This window comes from Pongo abelii, chromosome 10 (genome assembly GCF_028885655.2).
Source record: "Pongo abelii isolate AG06213 chromosome 10, NHGRI_mPonAbe1-v2.0_pri, whole genome shotgun sequence".
NCBI classification, from domain to species: domain Eukaryota; kingdom Metazoa; phylum Chordata; class Mammalia; order Primates; family Hominidae; genus Pongo; species Pongo abelii.
This window is the reverse complement of record NC_071995.2, coordinates 16,324,379-16,349,029: the sequence shown is the minus strand read 5'-3', so window position 1 is coordinate 16,349,029 and position 24,651 is coordinate 16,324,379. Positions and strand designations below refer to the sequence as shown.

At 36.8% G+C, this 24,651-nt stretch overlaps 1 protein-coding gene across 11 annotated transcripts in view; it reads left to right on the top strand.

Annotated features, from left to right (window-relative positions):
- The window catches only part of EPS8 (EGFR pathway substrate 8, signaling adaptor), a 267,467-nt gene extending 244,794 nt beyond the window's left edge, over window positions 1–22,673 (top strand). For 10 of the 11 annotated variants that reach the window (XM_054526582.1, XM_009247512.4, XM_054526580.2 and 7 more), the window contains 6 exons: window positions 1,031–1,139; window positions 2,018–2,161; window positions 11,187–11,409; window positions 18,427–18,607; window positions 19,552–19,681; window positions 21,404–22,673. In XM_054526582.1, the coding sequence (XP_054382557.1) occupies window positions 1,031–1,139; window positions 2,018–2,161; window positions 11,187–11,409; window positions 18,427–18,607; window positions 19,552–19,681; window positions 21,404–21,517 (901 nt within the window). In that variant the 3' untranslated portion in view covers window positions 21,518–22,673. 11 annotated transcript variants of the gene reach the window in all.
- Window positions 22,674–24,651: the final 1,978 nt, after the last annotated feature.

Below are 24,651 nucleotides of genomic sequence, written 5' to 3'. Positions count from 1 at the left end.
AAGAGGTAACAAAAACCTATGACAGGATACATTATGTCTACAACGGTCCTGCAGGCCCTGGTATAACTCAACATTCCAGAGAACTTGGTAGAGAGCAAAAAGAATGGCAACTTTACAGGGGTAGGATGACCTAATATCTTTAGTCTCTACCTGCTATTTCCCTTGTAGAGATGTGTAAATAAATGTGGGAAGGTAAATGGAGGAGAAGACTAGGGAGTAAAATTAATAAAGGGTTAAAGTAATTTTATTATTGAAATATATGAAGAAAATACAAATATTTAATGCATCAAGTATATTGTGTTACATATAAAAGTAATCTTTAGTTAAGTTGTTAAATCTATTAGTACTCATTTAATGATTAGAAGAGGTATTTGGTTTTTTAAGGAAGTTTTATTTTAAAAAAATAGGGCCCATACACTTTTTAAAAGTTTATAGTGAATTATTTACTTATTTATTTGCAAGTATTACTAGTCTCATACTTAATGCATATCTCTTTTTTTTTTTTGCAATTTAGATAACTGGGCAAAGTGTTTCTACAAACTAATGCCTAGTTATAAATTTTAAATTTATATATTTGGTTACTGAATTGCAGACATTGCTTGAATTAGTGAAATCAACATATAACTAAAATTACCACTATGGAAATTATTTTCAGTCTCCTTTAATTTTATGAAAAATACTAACATTTATCTTTATCTAGTTCTTTTATGGTAGAGATGGTAATTAACAAAATATCCAGTATGTGTATTTAGTAGACAAAGAATTCATAGACTTGGATCTGGATTTGGCTAAGTACCATCTGGCCTTGTGATTTTGCATTATTTGTTTTTATCCCTGGCCATAGTTTGTTCATTTTAAAAGCAAGAACTTTAAAGTAACTTTTATTTATCATAATGTAAAATATAATAAAATGAAACTGCTGTAATTTTTCAGAAAGTTTTCTGGTAGGATTTGGCTTGTCTCAGTGTTTTCTATTTTTATCCTTTAGGAAGAGCTAGCAGAATAATAATCTTTTTTCTTTCTTTTGTAGAAATTATGAACCACTCAAAACACAACCCAAGAAATATGCCAAATCCAAGTATGACTTTGTAGCAAGGAACAACAGTGAGCTCTCGGTTCTAAAGGATGATATTTTAGAGGTAATATAATTTTTTCTTTTTTATACTCTTAATAAAGTAGTTTTATTATATTACTCTTTTGGTATATAACTAAACTTTCCTTCAAAAGTATTATATTACTAAAGACATAGTATATTAGAAATATCTACATCTATTTAGTAGGGGTATATAGATACTCCTTCTAAGGGGATAGCTTTAGAATACTCCTTTATTTGTTTTTTTTTGTGGGGAGTGACAGGGTGGGTTTTTTTTAACTTCCTTTGCTCTCTTCCTTGCCCTCTTTCTTCTTCTGATATTTATTCGTTTTGGAGTCAAGGCTAGTTATCAATTCAGATGTGGATGCACATAATAGTTCGATAAGAGACAACATTTTCTTTTTTTATCCTATATCCTTGCACAGATATACTCAGCAGTCATTGAGCTAACAATGTTAAGGATAGTCCACCACAACACCAACTTCTCTTTGTTAGGTTCTAATTGAGAGTTCATCTTCTTGAATATATAAGGTGAATTATCACAATAAATTTTTTAAGGAAAAAAAGTAATTTTTATGTATTTTTTCTTTCTGTCACCAAAATGGAGACAATGGGGCTTTCCAAAAGAGTCATTTTAGTCCTTAAGTCCTTTAAGTAGTTTAGTCCTTAAGTACTTCAAATAATGCAGGCTGTTCTTTGGGGGTAAAATGGACCTTGGGTAGATTCACCATAATGATACCTTACCTACTGTGTACTCATAAATGTCTTCTTAGTGTAATTCCTGAGAATAATTCAGTCAACACTATGTTGATGCTGAGTTAATTATCAGAAGTAGAAAAATTTTCTTTGTTGAAGTCTAGGGAACTTCCTTCGTAGAATGGCTTTTATATGGAAATTATACCTTTATTTTCTTGTACGTGACAGATACTTGATGATCGGAAGCAATGGTGGAAAGTTCGAAATGCAAGTGGAGACTCTGGATTTGTGCCAAATAACATTTTGGATATTGTGAGACCTCCAGAATCTGGATTGGGGCGTGCTGATCCACCTTATACTCATACTATACAGGTGAGCATGATTTCTTAGTAAAATGTAGTATGTACACATTTACGAAGTTATCACTCTTAAGCAGGATTTAAACACCTTTGTGTATTGATCATTTTGAGATGTAGTTGGTTATATATTTTTTCTAGAGTAATTGGTGGGGGAGTGGCAATTGCGAGAGACACAGGGAAGAATTACACATATGTTTTCTGATTTACTTCTAGAAATTGTTCAAGATGTTTAGCAGTAGGTGCCTGATTCTCTGAATGCTTTTTTCCCCCAATCTGTAGTATTTCTGACATTTGAAGAAATGGCATTTCTGTCTTTTTACCCACAGCTCTGCTATCCACCAGGGGCTTCCTCTTGTTAGAGGATGGCACTGATATCACGGCATGGTGTCCAGCAGTTCATCTTCAACAGCCCTTGCTTTCAGTCTCTTAAATGTTCTGCCACTGACCAGCCTTGAACTTGCACTCATCTCACCTTACACTAATACATGAGTACCTGTTCAGCTGGATTACAATATTTTTCCTCTCTTGATTTTAAGATTAAAAGGTACTTATGATATAGATTAGATAGGTCAGGCTCTCTCTTCTTGATCATTGAAGGCCCACGAAGGTCCATTCTTATGGCCCATGCCACATTTTCAGGATTTCAGTGACCCTGGTCAGCTCATTCACCCTAACATCTGAATTAACTTGCTCTTAAACTCGGGAATTTTAGACCTGTGCCAGGCTCTCTAGAGTCAGGTCTGTAAACAAAGACTGAATGGATGGACTCTCTCAGGTATAGCCAGTGAACCTGGGGTGGCTTCTCATTCCCCCAGAAAGAATTCTTTTAATTTTCAAAGTCTCGAGAAAAAGATCACATCTGACCTCATAATAATGTCATGAATTTGAGTAGAAGCTGCATAGAATATGCAGTGAAATAGTTAATTTTTATGCCAGATCTAGGCTTAAAAAAATACAGATTGTCCAAAGCTGGAATTGTGGTCATACTTCTGCTGCCGTGACAATTTATTTCAGTACTTTTGGCTCCTCGTGATATTCATGCCTGGTGTCAGTCCTGTGCTTATCCAGAGGGACTTGGCCTTACTAGAATCCATGAATCAAGCAAACATTCAAAATAAAGAATTTGTGTATAGTTTCTCTATCTCGGTAACTTAAAGTGATGGCAATGGAAATTATTTACTGTGTTATGTTTTGGCTGGCCTGATGTGCATATATATATTATGTACTTATTTTATGTTCATCATTTGTCATTAGCTGTTGATGCCAAAGAAGGAGTTTGAGTTATTCAAGGTATGGTCTCCTCCATTTCCCATGGGTTTTTGAAGTGAATTTTCTTAGTTTTTATACCTTTTTCTTTTCTTAGTTCCTACTTTTCTGAGTTTAATATCTGTTTACCTAATACAATATATGCTTCTGTCTGGTTCATGAATACCAGTTCTTCATTTTCTTTCCCATAAAGGTAGTATATGCTTGAAACCTATACTTAAAATAATGGTAGAGTACATACCTTTGGGCTATATCAACTAATTTTAATATGCTGTTCATGGTAAGCTATGAGAAGCACTATTCATAAAGGATATCCCTGATTCCCATATGTGAGCAGAAGGCAAGAGTTTATATTTTAGGGTTTGAAAACGAATTATCCAAATTTGTTTTATTTGTGTGTGTGGTTGCTAGGAATAAGCAAACTGTGATAAAATAAAAAACATGCAAATAGTATGAATTCTATAATAGGAATTTTCTCCTACCTGATATTCCTGAAGAGTTTAATATCTCTTACCTTTTGCTGTTTGCTGTTCAGTCTTGTCTTTTTCTTTAATTCTGATTCTTGGCTTGAGCCATAAGTTGACTTTTCTGTTTAAAAGGTTGCTTCTGTCTAAAACTGAACCAAAACTATTAATATATATCATAGGCAGGGAAAGTATTTTCAGAGAATGTCAAACCTATTCCTCCTTTCTTAAACAGAACCTCATCTTTTATTTTTGTCAACTTTGGCACAACCCAAGAAATGTTTTTAAGAGTTCACAAGTTTCAGGAGTTTGTTTTGCTACTTTATGTAAATAGAAACTTGTGGTTCTTATAGGGATTGCCTATTTGCCTATTTCGTTTTAAACTTTTCAACACTCTCCTACTCTCTTCTTAAAAATTCGGGTTGCAACTACAAATGTAGTGGTGTATGTGGAAATGTGTACAGAAGCTTTCTGTGTGTATGCAGAAGTGTATGCTGTTCAGGTTGAGGGTCCTACTTTGAAAATGTATTAAAAACAATCTGCTTTTTAACACCTCCTGAAAATTTTGGGCTGAGCTCAACAAAACCACTAAGACCTTGTAAAATTTTAATAAGCAAGCTTCACAGTCTGCTTTGCTGTCTGCTATCTGGCATAAATCCTACTCTAAAAGGATTCCTATTCTGAAAACATTTATAATATATTCTTTAAAAAAAAGAATAGAGTAAAATGGAAAAGAAAACATCCTTGGAAATATGTGCCAGTCATTTTTATATCTCTACAACAGTAGATACCCATATCTACTGTTTTATATTTCTACAACACCAGATACCCATATCTAAAATATCTAAGGAAGAATCCTGCAACTTATTTCAGAATGGTAATTAAGATACCACCATATTTATGTAGATTCCACTGATCCTAATACCCTAACCTTATAAAACTCAACTGGGTTACAATTTTATGTCTTACTCACCTGTTTATTCACTAATTCCACAAATACATATTGAGTACTGGCATCTCACACACTTGGTAAAAAGAACAATAGAAAGCCTAGTGCCGAGCAGATCCTTCCCGAAAGCCTGCGTGAGTCCACAGGTCATCTGCCATGGCTTTGCTCCTTCCTGCATGCTTGCTGTATCAAGAGCAGCGTGACCCTCTCTGTCCTCCTCAGATATGGCCCACACATTTGTTTTCCCTTCCATCTGTCTCTTTCATCCAGTGATACCAAAACTTTGAAGAAATATAAAGAAACTAACAAAAATATTTTAGATTCCTGCACCATGCCACCAAAAGGCAAGCAATGATTCATTACTTAAATGTGCTTCACATTCACAGAGAACAACATTCACAGATACTCCTCTCTAGAGAAGATATGCCAGTGGTCAGTGCTCATACTGTGCCAGACATTGTTTAAGCACTTCGCAAATCCAAATTCATTTAATTCCCGCAACAACCTTGTGAAGGAGGCACATTTTTTCGTAGGAAACTAAGGTGTAGGAGAAATAATTTGCCCAGATTTATACAGCTGTATGAAGCCAGGATTGGGCCCCAGCACTCTGGATCCAGAGCCTGTGCTGTGTTGCATTCTGCTGTTCTAGAGAATAGTGATTATAAAAGGTTATCATTTCGGGTGGACACAATGGCTCACGCCTGTAATCCCAGAACTCTGGGAGGCCGAGGCAGGCAGGTCACTTGAGGTCAGGAGTTTGAGACCATCCTGGCCAACATGGCAAAACCCTGTCTCTACTAAAAGTACAAAAATTACCCAGGCATGGTGGCACACACCTGTAATCCCAGCTACTCAGGAGACTGAGGCAGGAGAATCGCTTGAACCCAGGAGGCAGAGGATGCAGTGAGCCGAGATTGTGCCACTGCACTCCAGCCTGACGACAGAGCGAGACTCCATCTCAAAACAAGAAGAAAAAGAAGAAAAAAAAAAAGATTGTCATCTCTTTTTGTATAAACCCATAGTTTTTCTCTGTATTAATGTTTAAAGTGATATTTTCTCAGAATAGCTTTACTTTGCATTATACTGTGATAAAAGTTGATCTGATCAGTCACAATCCTTGGAATTTGATTTTTGCCTTATGTATCCATTCACTGGATTTCATGGTATTGTTCATTATATTATAATTTAGGAAAATTACCCAAATTATATGATTTACTTAGAATAGGACATTTTGTAAGTGGTAGATATAAGGGAATTAGATGTAAACTATTTCCATGCAACATCTGTGAGTCACCAAATACTTAAAAAAATGGACACAGTCGTGACTCTTATTTTTATCCCCTTACATTTCCTATAAAGAAATATATATAAATAATGTCAGTTTCTGGGTGAAGGGCACAAGTGCAGCTCTTGCCTATTGTTCACACACTTTTTATCAGAGATTCTGTTCTGATGACAGGGATGCTCATACCAGGCACCACCAGTGAATAGGTGTTGAATTGCCACCTGGTGTCCCTGAGAGTCCAGGCTATTTAATATCCTCACATTTGAAGTGATTTTTAACAGCTCTGTAAAGACAACCATTCCCACCTAATGTATTTCCCCCATGGCTTCAGCAAAGTTTTAAACATAAAAGAGAAAGTAATAAAAATTGACAAAAGATATTGACACAAAAGATTGAATAAACCACAGAGAAAAGGAAGTAAATGCTGAGGAGGGGTTATGGAGAGATAACATGGCTTTTGATAAAAATGTTGTAGAGCATTCCAAGGCTTTGTAGTATTTTAGCTGGGCAACAGATGGACATCCAGGGTGCTTTCTCCCCACCTGGAAGCTATTTGCCACATAAAGTTCCCTGATCTTTATTTTGACTTGATTCTCAGACCTCTAGCCCTGTGACTGCTGGTCTGCTAGAATTACCCTTTTGCCCATTTAAATTTGCAAGCTATATGCCAAGAGCAGAAACCACCTCCTCCCGTGATGTTATTTATTATATATCCAGTGGACTGACTAAAGAAGTCTTTCACGTATTCTTAATTATTATCTATGCATTTATTATTGTTATAGGTATTCTTACTCTACCAAGGTGCAAGTAATTATGAATGTCCAGTCTCTGTGGTCACGTGAATTCAACAAAACGTTTCCCATATTCTTTATTGTCTAGCAAGAGATATTGTAATATGATACCGTGAGAAAAGCCCCAATCTAGGTATTGGTAGGTGAGGGTTCTAGTCCTTGAAGAGAGCATTTTATTTTTCTGTGTTCCAATTTGCTTGGTCATGAAATAGAAGGAGTCAGTTATGTGATCTCTACAATCCAGTCTAGGTATAAAATCTTCTCATTCATTATATACATGTTTAAATAGCCCTAAGTTAAAAGTGGAAATGTTTTCTACAGGTGACTACGAAACCACTAACACTACTAATTTCAGCCTATGTTATTAGTGCTCCGTTTTTTAAGCTCGGTCCAGACATTTAGATACTGCTGGATAGAGTGACCATTTTACCAAAGATAGCTTATCTTCTTCCAGCCAGGCCAACCTCCTGATAATATTCAGTTCTTCAAAAGTGTTTTTTAAAAATTAATATTGGAAGACTCTGCTCATTAATTATAGGCATGGTTTTTAGACAAAGATGTTTACTTTTTATTCTGCCACATGTATTGACATTTTCCCAGAGACTTCTTAATGATAATTTGAATAATACCCACTCTAAATATATATATGTGTTTTTATACGTATATAAAGTATTGATAATTACTGTCTGACATGCACATGTACATAGTTTTATTAAATGTTCTATGTTTGTTCAGGCTGCTTACAAAGTTTGAAACTAAAGCTCATTACAATCACACGATAATGCATGCAGTATTACCTTTTGTAAAATCAGCTAATTAAACAAGAATAACTCTTACCTTTAATGCATTCTAATTGTATTCTTTATGAGCAATAGGAATAAAATAAAACTATATCTTAGTATTTTACTTGAATATACAAATAGTTACTGCTGAAGTACTTCACACCGTTTCTACTGTAGTAGAATCTATATGATTAGTTTTCCATGACTAGATAGTGATGGGAATTAATTAGAGATTTACAGGCTCCTTCGCTGGTTGATTGTGGGCATGTAATTTTACTGTCAGGCTAATTTACTCTTTCTGATATTTGATGTGAATTATAATTGATATTATTTTAATTCCATTTCCTGTATTAATTTTCTCATTTGATGTGATTTGCTCCATTTTCCTAATAGCAATTACTTGGCGAGCTGTCAGAGGTAACCCACATTCGTTCCCTCATGGCACTTCTTTTTAATATAATTTTTTGGATTCAGTCTCTCAACTTAACACCCTCCAAATGTTCCAGCTGTGCTTAGTTTTCACTGCAGAGTTCCAAAAAAAAAAACAAATTTAGAGGAAAAATGTGTAATTTAGAGTAGGTTAAATATTTAAGAACAGTTCAATTTTAATGGCTTCGTTGAGCTTACTTGCATAATTTCCCCTCTGAAGCAGCATCTTGTATGAATCAGGATCTTATCTCTCAATAGCATTCTTTAATTCTTTAGAATTTCTACTCAGCTTAAGTTGCTAAAGAAAAGTGACTCATTCCAACTTAATTATCAATAGGAAAGTAAATTTCCTATGAGGTCTAGTAATTCTGCCTTCTTTCAGAGAAAGAGAGACAAAAAGATAGATTTTGCTTTTAACAGAACTTTGTGTTTGTGGGATATCACAGGCAAGAGTAAGGAAGTGACAGTTGGGTGCAAAAGTAGGTCCACACCAGGCTGACCAACCCTCCCAGTTCCCAGTTGGGGAGTCTGAGGGGTTTGTGAAGATGTGGAACTTTCAGTGCTAATTAGTGGGAAAGTCTCAGGCAAACCAAGAACAGTTGGTCAGAATTTCATTTTGGATTTGGAGCTTCAGTACCTTGGTTCAGGAGAAAAAAGTTCAGAGTGCACTTCTTTTCTCCAAGACATTACGTAAACTGAGATACCTTGGAATCATTAACTCTGTAGCTTCAACAAAAAATAGCCAAGAGACAGACATAAGGAAAGGAAGAGCAGTAGTTGGGTGGTAGGTAAAGAGGAGTAGAGAAGCTAGGGAAGGACACAGAAAAGTGACATTAGGAGTCAGTGCTGATTCTTTTTCTACCACATGAAGAATTTCAAACCAGTTTCCATGGAAGAGCGTCTAGGTTGCCATTCAGAACCAGTTGTCACTATTCAAGGAAGGTACTTCGCCCCTTTTAATGTCAGAGGTTGGAAACATGGGGCAGGAGGAGAGGACTAAGGAAAGAGGAAAATATGAAAGTAAATATAATTTATGGCATACATTTTCATATGGGTTTTCTTTAATCAAATATGTATTTTAAACCTATTATTTTGTTAGATCATACTGATAAAGTTGCATTATGTAACAATGGCATGAATGAAATAAGGCACAGAACATTTGGTGAGTTTGTTTTCAGGCTTGATTGTGACAGTAACACAGTTTATTCACTTTCTCACAATAGTATTTGATGAATAGAAAAAGCAAAAATTATGAATCATATGGAAAGCAAGGCTTATGGCATTTTTGTTTGTTTAGGCTTTAAAAACAATAATTGAAACTATGATGCTTTTGAAACACTAATGTGAGAATTAATTAGCCCTTCATGAAATTACGTGCAGAGGACATTCTTGTCAAGGGAACATTGCGTATACATTAATCAGATGACTTTGGTGTGTGCTAAGTATTACATTCTGGTGATGTTTGCTGTATTTTGACTGCTTTAAGTATTTTATTGGCCCAAATATAGGAAGATTGTTTGTGGGGAATAATAATAACAATTCATTCTTTCATTTTATTACAGTATTGAATACATTAGAAATATTTCTAAACCTTGAATGCTAAGGGGATTAGCAACTCAGTTTCTGTCCCACCTAACTCCCTTCTTTCACTCTGAGAATCTTACCCTTTACTCCCTCCTTCCCTCCCGTCCTGCCTCTCTCCTCCTTGCCCTCCTTCTTCCCTCAGCATCTACCAGCATTATAAACACTCCTTTCAGATATACTTCCACCCTTTCATAATACACTTCCCACGTCCTTGACCCCATCCCACTGGTCGGTGAGTAGTAGCTTTGAAAGAGCGAGCTGAAAAGAATGAGGGCTCCTTCCCACACCGCTTTCCACAGGTGTTAGTCATTTGCCGTGAAGGTGACTGATGAAGGTTGTTGTGTTGTTTTTGAGTAATAGTTTAATTAAAAAGTGATGTGTCTGTGTGTGGTGTGTATTTTTGTTTTTGATCTCTGTGGAAATTGGGAGGACTCTCTTAAAATCAATATTACCTGATATTTGGGCCATTTTAGAATTGAAAAGTAAATACTCTTCTAATCAAAGGACCAGATTACCAAAAGGTCTTTTTGCATGTAATATGCGAATCCTAAATTAGAATAATTAAAATTGTGCCAGTGCAGTATCTAAACTTTGCCTTAATTACAAATAATTGCCCTGTATCTTTGATTCTAAAAAGAAAATGTGCCTTTTGAGAATTTGGAGCCTCTCACAATGCATTATCTATTAAAATTATTTTATTTAGATTTAAAGTGTTAACTATTATGTGTGTTTTAATAAGCAATATGCACAAATGCTGTTTTATAAGTATGCCTAACAATCATGATTTTAAAATTATTAAAAAGCATTTTGTCACACCTACCTTTTTTAATACAAATGGCCACAGGTCCCTTTCTAGTATTCGTTTGTGAGTTGCAATCATAAACATTTAAAGACCATACCATTACCCTCACAACCATCCACCCCGTGACATTTCCATTTTAACAAGGGAAATTTCTAATTTTAATAAATTAGCATTAAGATGATGGCAGAAAAGGTTATGCCTTGAACAAAATAATACCAATATTTTAAAATTATTTATTGGAAACAGAATTAAAAATCTTTGAATATAGCATACATTTAAAATGAGTAAGTGATGCTTTATGCTGTTGACATTTAGACTTCCAGTGCAATTAGAAATTATTATTAGCATAAATTAAAAAATAATTATAAATCTTTCTGCCTCCCCGGTCTTGTGTGATTCCAAGCCCAAATTCCATTTTCTTGACATTTATTACTGTAATACTACTATTTGCTATTGACATAGCCTTGTGACTCCTTAACTTACGTTTTGACTTTGAACAAATTATGTAGAATGTTTAAAATATGATTTTTAATGGTCTTTATACCACATAGGATTACAGATAAATGTGTAATGGGTTTCCAAGTAAGTTTAAAAATACCCAACAATGTCCTATCAAAGTATAATTTGTTTTCCTAGCCTAGGTTTATATTTTTTAAATTTTAAGTTAATTATTTGTCTTTTTATAGAAACAAAGGATGGAGTATGGCCCAAGACCAGCTGATACTCCCCCTGCTCCATCACCTCCTCCAACACCAGCTCCTGTTCCTGTCCCCCTTCCCCCTTCCACTCCAGCACCTGTTCCTGTGTCAAAGTTCCCAGCAAATATAACACGTCAAAACAGCAGCTCCAGTGACAGTGGTGGCAGTATCGTGCGAGACAGCCAGAGACACAAACAACTTCCGGTGGACCGTAAGTTTCCCAGGGAGGCAAAAAATGTCTTCTGCAAATTAAAAGCACTACTAAGTAAAATATTGTTTACTGTTGATTCTACTTGTATTAAAGTCCTTTATACTTGCATGGTACTTAATAGATTGCAAAGATTTTCACCTGGTTTCTCATCAGCTATGTAGTTCTGAGAAACAGGAAGTATTCTCTCTACTCTCTAATGTATGCCTTTCCACTCCTTTTCCAATCTATTATGATAGTTGAATGCAGACTCTGGAGCCAGACATCCCGGAATTTGTATACTGAAACAACACTTGCCAGCTTCCTGACCTTCAATGATTTAATTATCCTCTCAGCACTTCAATATCTGAAAAGTGGAGAAAAATAATAGTATCTGCTTCATAGGATAAGTGTGAGGATTTAATGAGATAATGCATAGAAAGCATCTACTTCAGTGCTTCTCAGCCAGGAGCGATTTTGTCTTCTTCTCCATCCTTCTGAGGACATTTGATATTGCCTGAAGACATTTTTGGTTGTCAAAACTGGGGGGATGCTACTGATGTCTAATGGGTAGAGACCAGGGACACTTAGCAACAATTACAATGCACAGGACAGCCCCCAGCAATGGAGCTATCTGGCCCAAAATGTCAATGGTGCTGAGGTTGAAAACCCCTGACTGATTTGACCACTGTATGACAAATAATACGCAGTCACTAACTACATGCTGTTGTCATCATCATCATCATCATCATAACCTTCCCACTTCTCTTCCTCTTATTTGCTATTCACAGTAGCTGCACAGTCACACTATGTTAATACAATCACCTGCCAATAGTAGTCTCAGATTTACCCTCCAAATTCAAATTTCATGTGACTTACGCTTCAGTGCCATATTTTCATAACTTGAAATTTGATGTTTCATATAAATGGTTTCTATGAAAACCATATTTAAATTAAAAAGGCACTATGACCACCTTTGGATTATCCTTATTTGTATTATTGGTGAATAACAGTGTAGATATTTTGAAAACTGAAGGTAATTTTAAGATAAATTTTGTTTAACCTTGTAGTGTATGGCATGTCAATTTAATCTCCAAATTTGGTGTTTTAAACGTATTATAAAGTTACTTTGCTTTACTCATACTCGATATGTAAAAACTCTTGGAAAACCAGAGCTATGAAGATATTTCATATTTCCCCAATATGACAAAAGTATATGAAGTGTGTGTGTGTGTGTGTGAGTGAGAGAGAGAGAGAGACAGAGAGAGAGAGATGGATATCTATCTTTCCCTCAATGTGGGCCTTTCTTAGGGTTCTGCCTTCGTTTTCCACATAAACATACTTTTACTGTAGTTCATTCTATTTCCATTTCTTTCAATACTGTTTATATTGTTGGGAAAAGAATGATTCCCAAATTAGTCATCATATTAAAACTCGTCTCTGACATCCAGATACCAGTATGGAACTATTAACTTTATAGCTGAGATTGGATGCTTTCTATTTATGTTCAAAACTAAATGACTGAATCTTTCACTCCCATTTTCATCGTACTCTTTTTCTCACGTCAGTAAGTTATTGCCACATCTGTTCAGTTGTGAACATTCTTGATAAATTAAAAAATAAAAAAGACACTAAAACTATTACTATTTAACAATTCTAAAAATTCTGGTTAAATGCAATAAGCATAAGTCTACTTTTACTCATTAATTTTTCTCCCACGGTATGTCCAATTTAAATGACTGTCATATCTATCTTGCCAGAAAACTAAAGGAAAAATGAAGTTTTGGAAAAGTGATTAGCTCTTTCTGTACGGCAAAAACAACTGTGTGTGTGAGTGTGTAGAACCATAATAAAATAGAATATGCTACTAAGTTTTTAAAATTATGTGGAGTTTTTAAAAAGAGCTTTCTTTTTCAAATACCCTTAAGACATAGTTTTAAGATGAGAAATTTCTATAAATATTTTTATTGCATTCCCTAAGGGGAAAACTTCCTCTTAGAAATGACTGTTCTCTTCTTTATTCTTCCCACAAGTTTATAGCATTTCCCTCCGTAGAGACGTCAGCACAGTCATCTTTGACACGGTGGGACTCTTTATCCAGGCCTAGCTAGGATCAAAGTTCATCAGCCTCCAGTCCCTATTTGGAGCAGTGTGTGGGTTAGGACAGTCTGTTCTTTGTTCACGCTGAGAAACCAAGAATAACCTAGTGGGAAAGAGGCATAGTTTGCATACTTTTAAAGATAGAGAACTCTCCTGATAATTGTGACTCATCATTTTGAAGTCTGTTTTTCATAAGTAAAAGGGTGGCATTGGTGTATAAAATATAAACATCTCTCCCAAAATTAACACACATACTTGTTTCCTTAGAATAATAAAAATCTTACAATATATTTGCAACTTATGTAAGTTCCTTTTTAAAATATCTCAAAAATACAGTTTGGCATTAAATAAATATATTTCTTTTTATAAAACAAATATTTCTTGATAACTTTATTGCAGAACAGTTTTTCTCTGAATGAATGTTGGGGCTTAATGTTCTTTTAGAACCAGACAGTAGCACATATTTCAGTGTGTGTTTATTGATAGCCAAATTTATCTCAAAATATACCTACTCATCTACCCACATTCTCTGCTTACTGCCTAAACTTCTGGTAAAAATAAAATGAAAGGAACTAGGAAGTGAATACTCATAGAAATCTATCAAGTAGCAGCTATGAACAGGGAAAAAAAGCCAACATGCCTGTTTTTACAACATAGCAAGTGGCAAGAGTGAAGTCCTTTTGTGGAAGTCTGTGTGTTGCCTATTCAAAATAGCTGTGAAGCCTTGTGTCGTAGAAGCTATTCGGGACTGTTTTATCGCAGGATCCCAAAAGGTTCTCCTTTTATCGCTTTTAAGATGCCAACACTTTAGTTGCTTTGTATTTCTCCCATTTCCTTTGAAATGCTAGTCCTTTTATTCGAGTTTAATCTTTTGTAATCAGAGTGTTACTTTAGAAAGGCGTAAAGTTATTCTGGTTTGCTGTTGTGTGTTAGAACATTGGAAATGGAAACCTAAAGCCCAGGAATATGTTAGGCGGAGGTTTTTTCGTCCTTCCTGGAAGAAAACTAGGCTGTGGACTGGTGATGATCGATATACTGGCTAAGTCAGCAGATGAGAAACTAAATCTTTTATTGTGGTGATACATTTTATTTTTTATTCCCTTGAGATGCACTCATATGCTATTTGACAGTTTGATGTAGTGATTTTTTTAAAAGGTAACTAATGAAATGCATGTAATGTATACTTAAATGTAACAATCAATAGTATTCTCTCTCTCTCACTCTCTCTAGCACCCCCTACTCCTCCCTCCCTCCCTCCCCTTTTCCCTTTTTTGACTTCTTCTTTGAAAGATTTCCTAGATACTTGAGGCATTAAACAAAAATTAGGCTGAAATAACACTAACTATTCACACTTTCCCTTATTTCCCAGGGGCACCAAACACTTTCTAAAACCCTTTCCCTGGGGGGAAAAATCATAGAACATTGGTCACAAAAAGCTCCCTGAGTGACCAGGTTATTGTCACTTGCCAACTTAATTAGATTGTTCTTATTTCTTGAAAGTGAAAACAAACAACGTAATGTACCTATGTATATATACACACATTTTAAAATACACAGACACATGATTCCCCTTCCCATGCTTTTATGCCTTTCCTATTTTTGTCATGACAGGATGTTCATAGACACACACATCTTTTCCATTAGCATAAATGGCTAGGAAAAAGGAGTAGCTAGGGAAGTTAATCAAAGGTGATTTTAATGACTTTGGCTATAAAACAGCCCTCTGCTGAAAGTCAGAAGATCCAGTTCTAGCTAAATTATTCTACTAATTGAAATGTGACTTTGACATATCATTTCTCTGTTTTTGGCCTTCATTTTCTTATCTGGTTATTTAAGGGGTTTGTACATGATGATTCTCAAAGTCTCGGTGAAAAAGTCAGCAGAATGCCTCATTCATTCATTTATTCAACAAGTATTTATTGAATTAAAGCACTGTTCCAGGTATTAGGATATAGATGCAAACAAAAAAGGGAAGCATCCTTTTTCTCCTCAGGCTTATATTTTAATGAAAGGAGGTAGGTTAAAAAACGATTAAGTTGGCCAGGTGTGGCGTGGTGGCTGGCTCATGCCTGTAATCCCAGCACTTTGGGAGGCTGAGGTGGGTGGATCACGAGGTCAGGAGCTCAAGACCATCCTGGCCAACAGGGTGAAACCCCATCTCTACTAAAAATACAAAAATTAGCTGGGCGTGGGCATGGTGACACACGCCTGTAGTCCCAGCTACTCGATAGGCTGAGGTGGGAGAATCGCTTGAACCCGGGAGGCGGAGGTTGCGGTGAGCCAAGATTGTGCCACTGCACTCCAGCATGGCAACAGAGTGAGACTATCTCAAAAAAAAAAAAGAAAAAAAAGATGATAGACAGCTATCTATCAAGAAGGTGGTAAGTGGTTTGGAGACTAATAAAACTATGTGGATAGAGAGTGCTTTTGGGGAGGGATTGCAGTTTTATATACATCAGGGGAAATAGAAAGGTGGGGAGGAGTAAGCCATGTGGAGATGCGGGGGAAAGCATTCCAGGCAGAGCAGACTGGAGTGGCCTTTAAATTTGAAGAGCACCAAGGGAGCCATTGGGAGCAAGAGTAAAGGGCTCCAGAAGAGTTGTGGAGTGGCTTTAGAGAGGTGGAGGTCTTGTAGGGCCTTTTACTGGGAGTAATTAGGATCACTTGGGAATGTTTTGAGCAGAAGAGCTGCAACATCTGACTTACATTTTTTTTTTTTTTTGAGACAGAGTCTTGCTCTGTTGCAGGCTGGAATACAGGGGCACTGTCTTGGCTCACTGCAACCTCTGCCTCCTGGGTTCAAGCAATTCTCCTGCCTCAGCCTCCTGAGTAGCTGAGGCCACGGGCGCATGCCACCACGCCCAGCTAATTTTTGTCTTTTTAGTAGAGACGGGGTTTCACCATGTTGGCCAGGATGGTCTCGATTTCTTGACCTTGTGATCTGCCTGCTTCAGGCTTCCAAAGTGCTTGGATTACAGGCGTGAGCCACCCGGCCTGACTTACATTTTAAAAGAATCACTTCATTGTTATATTGAGAAGAGAATGAAGAGAAAGGGGTAGGGTGGTAGGGAGTGGAAGCACAGAGATCTGTTAATAGGCTGGTAACTCAGACCAAGCTGGCAACAGAAAAAATACAGTGAAATCATTGGATTTTGGATACATTATGAGGTTGGACTAACAGGATCTGCTGATGGATTGGATGTAGCATAGGACAGGGAATCAAGTGCAGCTCCGTGGTATTTTGCCAGAACTGGAAAGACAGAATTGTCATTAAGTGAGTTGAGAAGTCTAAAAAGCAAGTCTAAGAGTTTATAAAAGCAAGCTTCAGGAAGAAGATCAGGAATTCAGGTTTGGGCATGCTATATTTGACATGCATTTGAACTATTTAACAAATACCCAAATGAATATATCAAGTAGACAGCATATATGCACCTAAGTTCCAAGTAAGAGGACTGGAAAAATAATTTGGTAACCATCATCTTTTAAATGGCCGTGAACCTAAGCACAGTGGTCATTGATGGAGGTAGTGCCGGCAGAGATGAGTCTCAGGAGTGTCCCCTAGAGCACCTTAATATTACTTAGTTGGAGAGATGAGAATATTCAGAAGAGGATCCAGAGAAGGGGAGTCCAGAGACATGGGAGGAAAATGAGGAGACTGTGGTATCCTGGAGGCCACAGGAAGAAAATGTTTCCAGGAGGAATATTCTGCTTCAAATGTGTGCTGATAGGTTAAATGAGATAGTAGCTGGGAAAGAATTGGCTGGAGTTTAGCAAAGTGTAGTAGAGAGATGGGGGGAAAAGCAAAATTTAATTTTGATGACATTAAGAGAAAATAGGAGAATGGGAATTGGAGTCCACTAGTCCAGGCAACTTTTCATGGACTTTTGCTGTAAAAGGAGCAGAAAAATGGGCAGTAGCTGGGAAAGGACATGGTAAAAAGGGCTTGTTTAAAGGTAACAGAAATCATAAAATAATAGCATGTTTGCAGGCTGATGAACTGATTCAGTGAAGAAGGAAAATGAATAACAGGATAAATAAGGGAGAAATGACTGAGTATTTGAATAGGCAGAGAACATGAGGCCTAGTGCATATGTGGAGAGTCAGCCTTGGGAGCAGGGAAACAGCTCCTATATAACATAATAGGAAGGCAGGCAGGGCATATGGGGAAAGTGCTGGTAGGAAGAACCACTAGGGGAACTTACGGAGGTTTTCTTCTATTTTATTCATAAATTAGGAAATGAGATCAGCTCAAGGTGAGGATTGGGGAATAGGGTTAGAGGTTTGTAGAGAGAAAGTAGAATATGTTCAATACTTGTCTAAGACAGTGGGCAGTTACATGACCTTGGGCAGGACTTCTTGGCCTTTGAGGCTGGGTTATTCTCTGCTATAGGAGAGGCTGACATTATCGAATGTTGTGTGCATCCCAGGCTTCTACCCACTGTGTGACAGCAGCAGCCTTTCCCCTTTTTCTCCCTCAATTGTGAACAACCAAAAGTGTCTCCAGATATTCCCAAATGTCCTCTCGGGTCAAAATTGTCCCCAGTTGAGAGCCACCAGTCTAAGGAAATGTAGTATGATTGTCAGGAAGCATTAACAGCCAAGTTAAGGTTCATAATCATGAATTTAACATGAGATCATTCAGCATTGTTGTGTTATATTCAGCTGTGCAGGTGCAGGCACAGAATACGCAGAAAGTTAGATTTAACCAGGGTTGGGGTTTTGCCAAAGGAGTACAGTGAAGAGACTAGAGAAGAGCCAGGGAGTTATTTTAATAATTGATCATGGAATTTATACCGGGCGAGGATAAAAGTGAGGAAAGATGGTAGGAACACTAGATTGTAGGTCCTACTGGGGTCAAAGTATTATAGAGATCGGGGTTCTAGAGAGGGTGATGTAATATTAGGGATTTTCAAAAAGAACCTACTCCCTGTTGGTGTCTAGGAAGGAAATCTCAGATGGAGGAAGTGCAGGATGAACTCATCCACAGACTGACCATTGGTCGGAGTGCCGCTCAGAAGAAATTCCACGTGCCACGGCAGAACGTGCCAGTTATCAATATCACTTACGACTCCACACCGGAGGATGTGAAGACATGGTTACAGTCAAAGGGATTCAACCCTGTGTGAGTCTCTCTGTGAATACTTTGCAATTCTGTGTGTACAACATGCATTGTTTTCAATTTGCTTACTTAGATGTCACAGATAACTCTTAAAAAACATAAGGGCACAGACTGCATACTTTGTGCCATACTCAAGAAATCATTATAGCTGTTCATAGCTGAAAAAGAACTAAAATAAGCATAAATAATTATTGTGATGCCACCCCATTTTCGAGTTGGTAGTATCTGTTCATTATTAGTTCTTTAAGCAAATTATCGGCAGCTTTAAGGCCCAGTAGCTTCTTTTCTCCATCAGATTTCTCTGATGTAACCTAGGTAGGACCATGGTCTTAGCTGAACTTCTTAGACCACGTAGGACATAGAGCATAAGCTTTCCTCCTGCTGCAGGATATAGTGTCTCTGGCAAATAAAAAATAGTGTTACCTAGCATCAATTATAATCTTAATAGAACTTTTCCTTTAATAAACCCATAGTAAAGGTTCTATTTATCTATCTAAAAGTCTATAAACATTTAATATGTATTTGGCACGATGAGCTATTAGAATAGAATATACATGTTCAAAGGACCTTGACATATTATAAACTCACCTACCCAGCATGATTGAAAAATGAGGTACAATGGTTAGTCAATTGCCAGGTTACTAGAAAGTTATCTCTTCCTTCTATGAAACAGCAAATCCCAAGAATTGGTATTAAACAATGACCCTAAACCCAACTGGTTCCTTTTTGATACTTTGTAATTAATAATCTGTATAGCCTCAGGATCATCATCATGAAAGAAGCTTGTCATTGCCCTAACTGTAAAGACTGTAGTGGCATTTTAATAAGGCTTCCAGGCTATGGAACACTTAGAAAAGAGAAGTTACTAGCAGGAACAGATAATTTTCTCCTTTGTTTGTAGGCAGTATTTTTAATGCTCAGTTTCTTTTTCTTTTCTTTTTTTTTAGGACTGTCAATAGTCTTGGAGTATTAAATGGTGCACAACTTTTCTCTCTCAATAAGGATGAACTGAGGACAGTCTGCCCTGAAGGGGCGAGAGTCTATAGCCAAATCACCGTACAAAAAGCTGCATTAGAGGTATGACTTGTCAACCTAAGGTGGTGTTTTTCTGCAAATTGAAAGCTCTGGAAACAACTGTTTATGTCCATATTGGCCAATTTCCCTTTCTTAACAGAGCTGAATTAAATTTAACTCTGCTTTTGTAAATTTGTCACTGAGATCATCAATGAGTTTCCGGAAGGTTAATTTGTTATAAATGCTCATATGACGTGAAGCTTGAGCACATACTTTTGGACACTTAACAAAAAGCGTAATGTTCTCATTTTATATGTATTCACTACTTCTATAGGAAATTTAATTTTGACATAATAATGGAAATTAGCTTCTGAGTGAGTAAGAGCCTTAAGAGGCCAGAACGCTTGCCTATTCTTAATATTTTTTTTTTGGAGATTCTAATAGCGTATGGGTTATAAGATTGTAAAACCCTGGCTGTGTGTGTTAGGTCTAGTAATACATCTCAATAATCGGGAAGGATACATTAGGTAGAGATCACTGAAAATAGAGAGCCCTGAAAAGTATTTAGTCACAATGGTCTGTATGAAAGCAGGAGAGTCCATGTTTTCTAGATTGGTTTATACTTAAGCTTCCAATATCCTATTTTAGACTTAAAATGTGCTATGTACGGGTAGTAGTTTCCAACTGTTACATCTCACAGCTCTTAATAGTTTCATGAAAATTATACTTGGACTCAAATGAAAGAATATAGGCTTTGGCATGAAACTGATCCATAATCATCTCTAGCAGGTATATTCTATAAATTCAACAGTTAAATAATGCAGGGTAAAATCACTTCATGCATATCACCCCATAGCCATTCTCAATCAAGAGAAATCATATTTCCCTTGGAGGTTTTCCCTACAACATTGATCTTGAAGACTCCATATTAAGGTTTGATTTGATTGCTTTCCATATGTTGAATATTAATAAGGATTATATATTTTTCTCAAGCAGTTTTATTACCACTATATTTAATTTTGTTGAGAGTATATAATTACTTTTTCAAGGTATGTTAGAAAATGCCATATTCCTAAAATTCTGAATTCCTTCATCCCACACCTGCCTATCATTATTGTCATTTGCTGTCACCACCCACTTCAGGATGGCCTCTTGCTGCTTCTTCTCTTCCTATTCTCTGGATGGGAACTGAGGCAGAGGCTGACTACCTGAGGTTCTTCATGTTCCTCAGCCACCTTCTACCACCTCACCCTTTCCTTGGATCTAGTTAGTCTTTTAGATTATTCGCCTGTGTTGCCAGAGACTTCTGTTGATGGGAAAGGAGAAAAGCCAGCATGGTCGGAGGGTCAGAACTATGTGGATGGGAAACTGGGTGAATTCTGAGCCCACTCTGGCCTGAGTTAAAATCTTCTAAAGGCAGATCAGTATCTTGTTTGACCCCAAAAGAGTCCTTTGATAATTTACCATGTTATTATGCTTATTGTACACATATCCTCTTTCTCTCAGCAAACCTAGAGTACTACACATACATGATTGATTTATCTTTATCACGTTCAAATGAAAGGCCTGGTGAGTGAATTGCCTTAACAGACTTTACAAAATGAAAAATTATCAATGTGATATATTAGTGAAGTGCAGAAGCTTCACTTAAAAAGTGGAGCCATTAGCTTTCCTGAAGAGATACTAGAAGAAAACCACAGTGGAATTTTATCCTGAGCCATTTCATGATACGACCTGCAGCCTGCACAAATCAGTAACCATCTTGTCTAACTGTTTATCTTTCAGGATAGCAGTGGCAGCTCTGAGTTACAAGAAATTATGAGAAGACGACAGGAAAAAATCAGTGCTGCTGCTAGTGATTCAGGAGTGGAATCTTTTGATGAAGGAAGCAGTCACTAATTTGTTTGTTTGTTTTTAAACTCCATTGTCTTTGGCATTATTCCAACATGCTTTGTTTTAAGAAGCCTTGAAGGGAATGTCAGATTCATTTTTCTTGATGTAATTTATCACCATAAAAAAACCCATGCAAACCTGAGTGAGCACAGGATTTGCTTCTAGGCCCATTATTTTTATTAAAACTGAAAAAATTTAAACTGAATTTTTTGACCTTGGAAAATATTTTTCTTACTTTACCAAGGTGAAGCTTCCTTAATTAGATTAATTATTTTATCCCCATCCCAGGGTATAAACAGGAATTGTTTTGATAGTGGTGGAGTTATTCACTGCAACAAAGCAACAATGTTGTCCATGATTCAAAATCTAAGCAGTTTCGATTTTGCCTGTGAGTATGGTGTCTGTCATTCAGGGCGTAGCTCACTGTAGGCTAGCCTCTGCTTACTTAGGTCTCTTCTCTGACATACTCAATGGAAGAATATTTAGATTTATTTAAAGTTCTTAATGCCAACAGTTTTAAAAAAATTAAAACATTTGAATGAACTGTAAAGTACAGCCATACCTTGGACATGCAAATATAAATCTATGGAGCATTCTCAAGACAGTTTATCATGGCTCTGTTGATTGCAATTCCTTGTATAGCTTGTATTTTGATTTAGTTTATATTCTGCTTATTATGTATACTGTGTTCTTATATATGAGAAAGCACAAATGGGAAAGAGGTCATGTTTGCTCAAAATCTAGCAAAGGAAGTAGTCTGCATTGGTGTGCATTACAGTATTTTGCTTAATGAAAGCCTCAGTTCTGAATGTTGATATGAGTAGTTAAAAGGAAGTGGGGCCATTTTATGTGTTTATCTGTGTCAAGTATTTCTGGTAATAAGAAGCACTTAATTTACACATATTTTAATCCTGTGAAAGATTCCACATAGAGAAAAGAAAGATACCTAACCTTCAACAAATGTTATTTTTGGAAACACAATTTTTGTCATTAAATGTTATATTATTTCACATATATAAAACAGATGTTATGTAAGAATGTTGTATATTTTAACATAAATCATTTAGAGAAATTATCTAGATTCATTAATTTTCATAGTGCCTTTTTCACATGAGTCAGCTGGAAAGTCTGCAATAAACAGTATTTGCTGTCTGTTAATAAATGGGTTCTGTCTCATTGGCAAAAAGGATCTGTGCTATATTGGCTGAGGATTCGTGTTGAATGGAATGGGAAAAAGTAGAGATCCACATTTTTTAAAAACTATATATTACTCTATTTCTGAGTGGACAGGGAAACTCTAGAATACTTTTTTCGATTGTTTTTCTTCTTTTCGCCTGTCGTTTCATCATCTTTTCCTTCTACCTCTAGACATATTTGGTAACGGTAATGGAACTAATTTACACTGCACTTACAATTGCTAAATGCTTCCACATAAATGCTTTCCTGGATATTTACAACAACTCTATATGAATTATTACAGATGAGGAGATTTAGCTTCCTAGAAGCTGGTTTTCCCCAGATCCTGAAGGATGTGGGAGTTTCTCATCTTCTATCTCTTGGTCTCTCTATAACACTGCCCCTTGGATAAAGTGGAACAAACATGAGCATGATAAAGGCAAATTAGTTTAGATCTTTTACATTTCATAAGGACTGATACATATGTATAGTTTAGCCTTTATTGAAAGGGATAAGATGAAAGAAAATAGGATCCAAAAGTTAAGATAACCTGCGTGTAAAATAGACGGATATGAAGAGAATTGGTGTAATTTACATCTTTATGCTATAAAATGCCAAAGGAATGTAGCCCAGAGGTAGTGACTGCAAAAAGCAGTCATATCAGCTAAGGCTGTGGGGACAAAGAGAAGAGGTTCCTGGAATTTAGAATCTTGAGAGAGCAGCACCACAGCATTTGGATCCAGACATCTGAGGGGTGTGGTCACTGGTCTCTGAGGATTTGAGGAAAGACCCCACAAAGCTAACAGGGGGACACAGCCTAATCAGTGTTTTTGCCTCAGGTATTCAGAAAAGATTTCAGGAATTGAAAAACAGGTCAGAAAATCCATGGCTCTGGGACTTAGACTTTGGAGAAGAGCATGGCAGGTAGCTGGTGATTGAATCTCTAAGAGAGCACAATGAGGATGCCTCTGGGAGCATGGGGAAAAGAAAACTGGTAAATTGAGCCAACTACTGCTGCTGGGAATCATTTGCTACTTATTGATTGAAGAACCGCTACTGGGGTGATGTTGATAGCAACAGGAAGTAAAACAGGAGGGAGAAGCCCCTTGTTCCTTCTCTAGCCTTCTATCTCCCTGTAGCACATGCTTTCGGCACAGTCTATTGAGCATGCACCTGACAAAGCCCCAAATCTCAAAGATGAGAATTAAGGGATGGATTTGAAGCTGAGAGAATAGCTCATAACCCATTCCAATCTCTAGTACTTAGCCTCTACACTTGCTCTTCTGTACATATCTGAAATTTCATACAACAATAATTTTTTAAATGTGGGCCAGGAGCAGTGGCTCATACCTATAACCCCAGTACTTTAGGAGGCCAAGATGGGAGAATTGCTTGAGCCCAGCAGTTCAAGAACAGCCTGGGCAACAAAGTGACACCTCATCTCTACAAAAAAATGTAGCCAGGTGTGGTGGCATTCACATACAGTCTCTGTTACTTCGGAGTCCAAGGTGAAAGTGTCGCTTGAGCCAGGAGTTCAAGGTTGTAGTGAGCCATGAGTGCACCACTGCATGCCAGCCTGGGTGATGGAGTGAGATCCTATCTCTAAAAAAATTGATTAAAAAAATTTAAAAAATAGAAAAAGCTTATAATTTTACCTAACAAGATGCAATCATCTTTCTCTGTTATTTTAGTAGTATTTAATGTAGAGTACTTAATGTAAAGAATTGGTTAAACAGGCAAAAAGAGAACACTAAGGCATCACAGAGGTGGTTATAATAGGAAACAGCTCCTACCCCGAGGGCTACAGAGCAAAGGGAAGGGATTAGGTTTATCAGCATTCAGAAGCTTGGAAGGAGAGTCCTAGAAAGCTTGGACTGGGACCCATGAAGAGGAGGCATGGTCTAGTGTTGGTCCTGGTGCTTCAGTAGCACAGAGGAGAGCCCTGTGTAGAGCTGGGACAGAGA